A 6,938-nucleotide genomic window follows, 5' to 3' on the forward strand; every position below is an offset into this window, starting at 1 on the left:
GAACTATCAGTACTGCTACTTGACAATAGATGTAGGTAGCACCGACCTACCGACCGGAAAGTCTTATCTCAACAGCATAAGACTTTCCGGTCGGTGCTACATCTATTGTCAAGTAGCAGTACTGATAGTTCCGCTACTCGATGCTAGATGCTAATAGTCTTTTTGGTACTAAAACTGATGTATGGATGGAGTGAGCACTCTATGTATTTTTTTCTCTATGTCTATGTATAATAAGGTAAAGGTATAAAAGCTTAAACTTGATTCATTATTTTGTGAGGGGTATATAAATTACAAGAAAAAGTAGAAAAGGAATCCTCAGCTCATGCATCACCTCTAACTAAATTTATTTATTTTCCTCTTTGAGCTACCACTGACAGTGTGTGTAGATACATCGAGCTTTACACACACTGTAGAAAATTGCTTCGCGTTAAATAATTCACAGTTCAAATGTGGCAAACCATTTTCGAAAATTATTAAATTTTAACCCATTAGCCCACCAGTTTCGTTCTAAACTCTCCAATAGGACGTAGGACGTAAAATGTCTTGTTTGTGCCGAACCAGTTCCAGTTGATTATCCTATTCCATATCTCGGGCTTGCAAGTGTCACTTGAGCGCAATGTAATGGCGACCATCAATATCCCTAGTTTCATGCCACCAATTTATGATGCTCGTAAATCAGCTATAACATATCAGGTACCCGCGTTTGTCAATAATATTAGATGTTACACCACACTTGCCGAGTGTTATTGGAGTCCAAGGGGCATATTCGGAAATAAAAAATAATGTCGTGTTCACTTCAATATCAGGGGCCCATTTGACTCGAGAACGTGAAATAAGGTGACTTAGCACAAAAGTAAACATATGGCAGCCACACGGCTACTTTTATTACTAGGCGCAATACACCGACCACAAGGCGACATGTAAGTAGTTGACGGTTCGGGTTCGAGGCATCACCATAGCAATGTTATAGCCATGTCACTTGTCGCTCTCATAAGTTAAATTCGCCTTCAGTGCTTTGTGCCTTAGAAAATGAACTAATATTTTTTTACTATTTATCTCCATTTCTAGTCAGTAAGTAAGTATTTACTCAAATACGGCATAGTATTTTAGGCACTATAATAAACCATAACAACTAAAGACTCTGTGCGGAAAGAGAAGACTCGTGGAATGTATTGGGCCCCATACATTCCACGACTCTTCTCTTTCCGCACAGACTCTATGAACACATATTGAAATAAGAATCATATTTCAAATTTGTGAATTCTTACTTCTCCCCAGTGTTACAATTGTCTATACTTTATGACAGCCATAACACCACCAAGGTACCAAGCTGTGAACTAATCAATTAGCGCAGTAGCTTTATTAGCATCGTCAGTGGAGCCACTAAATTGCAGACGAAGCGATAATAAACCAATTTCTGTGGAAATGTTTGTGTTAGGTATTTAGTTAGTTTGGAACTTGTGGAGCAAGAACCAGTGGCATGACGTTCGCAAAACTAGATTCTGGATTCCCACCGGCTTAGAAAATTGCGCGCCGTTCCACAAGTACCTAAAGGATGACTCACGCTAGACCGGGCCGGGGCCGGGCCGGAGTTTCCGGCGCTTCGTTTTCTATGGAAAGCACCACGGGATCAGGTGTCATGGAAAATAACATTTCGGACGCCTCGGCGGGCCCGACCCGGAGTCTAGCGTAGAAAAACAAGTAAAAATTAAGCGAAAGATAAAAACCTAACAGCTTCTTTTACGTGCCGTAAACGTCAAACTATTTTTTTAGGAATACAATGGCTGTAAAGTTGTTTTTTTAGAAACAAAAGCATTATAGGTCTTAAATTGTGGAGAGAGGCCACCCCACCACACGACGGCGGCCCTAGCAAGCGTGTCTTACGTGTGCTACGTTGTATTTCACACATTTTTAGGGTTCCGTAGCCAAATGGCAAAAAACGGAACCCTTATAGATTCGTCATGTCTGTCTGTCTGTCTGTCCGTCTGTCCGTCCGTATGTCACAGCCACTTTTTTCCGAAACTGTAAGACCTATACTGTTGAAACTTGGTAAGTAGATGTATTCACAGAACCGCATTAAGATTTTCATACATAAAATATAAAAAAAATTTTTTGGGGTTCCCCATACTTAGAACTGAAACTCAAAAAAATCAATCAAAAATCAAACCCATACGTGTGGGGTATCTATGGATAGGTCTTCAAAAATGATATTGAGGTTTCTAATATAATTTTTTTCTAAACTGAATAGTTTGCGCGAGAGACACTTCCAAAGTGGTAAAAATGTGTGCCCCCCCCCCCCCCCCCCGTAACTTCTAAAATAAGAGAATGATAAAACTAAAAAAAATATATGATGTACATTACCATGCAAACTTTCACCGAAAATTGGTTTGAACGAGATCTAGTAAGTAGTTTTTTTTTAATACGTCATAAATCCCCTAAATACGGAACCCTTCATGGGCGAGTCCGACTCGCACTTGGCCGCTTTTTTATTACATAGGTCACAATTTTACGTAGTTCTGTTTAATTTCAGCTGGAACAACTTCTGCGGCACGAGGACAGTCGCAGACGGGCTTGGAAAATGGGCAACCCGGACTAGTTCGGCACCCACTGAAGAAACCCGAGTATCGACCGACGAGACCGCGATGCGGATGAAAGAGCTCCACTAACTATGACAGGTTATTGTTTACTTTAGAACGTGAATCACAATGACAGCTCTACCAGACTACCACGTAGCGGTCTAGAGCCCCCTCCACACTCGTGCGCGTAGCCGCGATTCACGCACATAGTCTGGAGGGGGCTTAGCATGATTCTTGCTGCGTTCTCGCGCGACTCCATACATCTGGCGCGACTTAAAGTATGGACTCGCGCGCGAGAACGCAACTCATGCTAGACCGCCTGGTGGTAAAAAAAAAGACCGCCTGGTGGTTGATGGGAGGGGTTAGTAAAATGGGCAACGTGCTATGGTTGCCAAAATTAGCTTCCTGATCTCTAGACACCAATTTAGCTTCTAATATGGAAACACATTACGAGGGGTATTCAAAATATTCTCGGTATGAGAATGAAAACAAACAAGTACGAAAAGTTTGATATTTTTATTTTTCAATATACTCCCCCCCTATGTTCATACACTTAAAAGATCGATCAATTATTTTTTTTAATCCCTCGTAAAAATATTTTTTATCTTTCGTGTAAAAATGCTCCTCCACTGCCGCCTTCAATGCTTCATCGTCAGAAAATTTATTTCCACGCAGATCCTTTTTAAGATTGGGGAGCAAAAAGAAGTCGCTGGGGGCTAAGTCCGGACTATACGGTGGGTGAGTAACAGTTTTAAACCCACGTTCAACAATAGCTGCCTTGGCAATATGAGCAGTATGGACGGGGGCGTTGTCATGCAGAAGCAGAATACCTTTGGTTAACTTTCCTCGCCTCTTTTCTTTAATTACATCCTTTAATTGACGTAGAATGTTAGCGTAGTACTGTCCTGTGATATTTACACCTTTTTCTTTATAATCGATTAGTAATACTCCTTCACAATCCCAAAATATCGTGGCCATGACCTTGCCAGCTGAAGGGATGACCTTGAACTTCTTGGGATGAGCTGAACCCTTAATGTGCCACTGCATGGACTCTTGTTTACCCTCTGGGTCATAATGATGAACCCAGGTTTCATCTCCAGTAACTATTCTTTGCAGCACCTCATCAGGATTTTCACCGCACAGGTCAATAAAATCGGAACAACAAGCTACACGCATGTCTTTTTGAAGCCGAGTCAGCATTCGCGGAACCCATCTTGCACTTACTTTTGACATATTAAGATGGTCATGTATAATATCATGTACGGTACCAATAGAGAGATTGGTTACTTGTGCTATAGATTTTACCTTCACTCGACCATCTTCCAATATAAGTTTTTCCACTTTATCAATATTTTCTTGTGAAGTAGCTACTACAGGCCGGCCAGGTCTAGGGTCATCTTCAATACTCTCCCTTCCGCGTTTAAACTCGCTTGACCACTTTTGAATGGTAGATAAAGAAGGAGCAGACTCACGGTAAACACAATCCATTTCCTCTTTTATGGTTTTTTGATTTTTACCCTGTTTTGTCAAGAATTTTATCACGCATCGATGTTCTAATTTAGTTAACATTGTCAATTCGCACAGGATGTTCATGTTTGTTCAGCAATTGCAGAAAAACAAAAGACTATCTCGGTTCGAATTATACTTTTTTTTAATGTCAATGAATAAACCTTAGCGGCCAGTAACGAAAGAAATTTTAGAAGAGGTCGTAAGATATCAATACCGAGAATATTTTGAACGCCCCTCGTATCATGCTAACGAATTTTCTAAGGTGCAAATAGCAAAATCCAGAATGTTGTATCTTTCGTAACAGATATTAGATATATAGTCGCCGTTTCGGGGAAAGATAATATATCTTATTCCTTTAAACGAGCAATTCTTGTATATTTATTTATGGAAACGGCTTTAACGATTTCGATGAGATTTACTAAATAGGGGTTTACGGGGCCGAAAAATCGATCTAGCTAGGTCTTATCTCTGGGGAAACGCGCATTTGTGAGTTTAATATGTTTTCCGAGCAAAGCTCTTATTCGTATTATGTTATAAACTGAAATTTATATTGTTTCAGAACCGGACGACATGCCGTTATCAAAGCCAAAGAATTCTCAGAATAAATTCACGTCTGTAGTAATATATAGTTCATTTAAGTAAAATAAGTTCACTTATTACATGACTTATTATTAGTTAGGTACATATTGGTACATCTTCATGTTCAGAATGTCAACTATGTATTTACAAAATAAAATAGTAAAATAAGGCCTTTTCCTGTCTGTTAGTGATGTCTGTACAACAATAGGCTGCCTTCTGATTTTTCGAAGGTGCTCACAAAAATCTGGACACACTTTTAACACGTTTACTGTCCCGTGCCCCACATATGGGTCACGGCAAGCCTCTATTAAAAGCCCTATGTTATATTTAAGGGTCTATTGAACGTGTTAACAAGGAATATGTGTGAGTACTGTGATATTTTTGAGCACCTTACCATACAATTGATAGTTACCTAAAGGTGGCTGGTATCTTTAGCGATGATGAAATTTTCTTTAATAACTAATTGTAAGTAATATAATACATGGGTACAGTTCGCAGCAGCAGTCTGAGCAGCCTGGATATAGGTAATTAGGTATACCTAGCTTAATAATAGTTTCTAGGATTTATATACGTATAGTTATCAAGAGCCATTTCAAGCTTGCTGCCAACTATGCCTAGCTACCTATTTTAAATAAAGAGTACAAAATTATAACAAACTTGCTAGATTAAATAATTTGTAACTTAAGTACTTATCTAATATTGTATTAGAAAGTACCTACTTACATTATAATAAATAAAATATATTGAGAATAGGTATAGTAGATAGGTATAAGGTAAGGTGGGCTAAGACGAACATAGGCTATTTTGCTAGGGGCAAGATAAAGTATGAGGATTCCATACAAGTGTTTGTTTTGCGCCGGTGATAGTCTTACCCCACCGTCCCCACCTTACCGTAACTAGTTAGCTTTTGCATCGCTGGTTAAATCACTGACCGCTTATTTTATAATACACGACTATATACGTCCAACAGAAATAATTGCAAAACAAGATGTGTTTTGAAAATATATGACCCGTGGTCCCTGCGTAAAATGACGCTTCTTTCATGTTTGTGCCTTTCACTAAGTAATTTATTAATGTTTTGGCGAAAACCGGAAATCGAATTTTCGTTATCTACCTCTCTATCACTCGCAAGTCTCGCATATTCGAGCGAAAGAGGCACATAACGAAACTTTGATTTTTCGTGGGAGACCCTCTAGGCTAGATACTGCCGGCTTAGCTCGAGCGCCGCGACTGTATCTCGCCCGCGAAATAGACTACCCGTCTCTTTGTAACTGTTTTAACTAGAGAGGGATGGGTAGTCTATCTCGCGGGCGAGATATCTACTGTCGCAGCATTCCTGTGATAAGCCAGCTGAATACCTAGGTACACTAAAAATTTAGGTAATAGAAACTAGAAATTGGATAATTGTATGCTTTACGAAAAATTGTATTCATGAGCAAATCACTGGCGCGGACGCGTGCCATGGATTTTATCTACAATGGCACCCGCTTGCGTGAGCCCGCTCCGTGGTCCCGCGCCAGCTAGCGAACGCCCTATACTTCCTGCATAGTTATCCAGACTACATCTAGGAACAAAAATTTCTTTGGAAAAACTGTTTTCCTATCTGTATAGCCTGTTTCCTATGTTTTATCGTCTGCTTATCTGTAGGCACCTACTTATATTTCTACTTACACCTCTTATAGTATATAAGCCATAAATGTATTCTGGATCAGAATGAATTTAAGCTTTTGTATTAAATTGTTCAAAGCCAATTTTTTTTGTGTATTATTATTATTTCCTGTGCTTTTAATTTTCACTAGTGCCGTATTTTATGTGGTTCGGATTTTTCCCTCAGACATACCTACCTAGTACCTACGTTTTCGATATAAATATGCAGGTATTGCAATAGGTATCAGTCTCCTCGCGGTTCAATCAAACCCCGGATCGGTAGCAATGAGTTTTTCGGAATATTAGGTATGTACCTACAGTCACCACACGGGATTGTTACGCCATTTAGGGTTCTAGCTAAATTGGTTGTTGCATACTTACGCTATGGAATGTCTAATTCAGCTAGAACCCTAAATGGCGTAACAATCACGGAGCGTGACTGTACCTACGATAAACTATTTGATATTCACCAGTCACTTTTCGGTGAAGGAAAACATTGTAAGGAAACCGGACTAAATCCAATAGGGCCTAATAGTTTCCCCCCTGGATTGGTAGGTCGCTTTCGTAAAATCTAACTGCCTACGCCATTATTTGGGATTGGTTGCCAAGCGGACCCAAGAAGAATAT

At 39.7% G+C, this 6,938-nt stretch overlaps 1 protein-coding gene and 1 long non-coding RNA gene across 3 annotated transcripts in view; one reads left to right on the top strand and one right to left on the bottom strand.

Annotated features, from left to right (window-relative positions):
- The window catches only part of LOC134653068 (G-protein coupled receptor Mth2-like), a 47,615-nt gene extending 42,899 nt beyond the window's left edge, over window positions 1–4,716 (top strand). For both annotated transcript variants that reach the window (XM_063508357.1, XM_063508358.1), the window contains 2 exons: window positions 2,531–2,675; window positions 4,645–4,716. In XM_063508357.1, coding sequence (XP_063364427.1) covers window positions 2,531–2,666 — 136 coding nt within the window. In that variant the 3' untranslated portion in view covers window positions 2,667–2,675; window positions 4,645–4,716. The remainder of the gene's footprint in view (window positions 1–2,530; window positions 2,676–4,644) is intronic.
- The window catches only part of LOC134653078 (uncharacterized), a 383,717-nt gene that overhangs the window by 525 nt on the left and 376,254 nt on the right, over window positions 1–6,938 (bottom strand). Inside the window, exon 2 of the long non-coding RNA XR_010097233.1 lies at window positions 2,142–2,435. This is a non-coding gene — a long non-coding RNA (uncharacterized LOC134653078). The remainder of the gene's footprint in view (window positions 1–2,141; window positions 2,436–6,938) is intronic.

Source organism: Cydia amplana, chromosome 12 (genome assembly GCF_948474715.1).
Source record: "Cydia amplana chromosome 12, ilCydAmpl1.1, whole genome shotgun sequence".
Lineage (NCBI taxonomy): Eukaryota > Metazoa > Arthropoda > Insecta > Lepidoptera > Tortricidae > Cydia > Cydia amplana.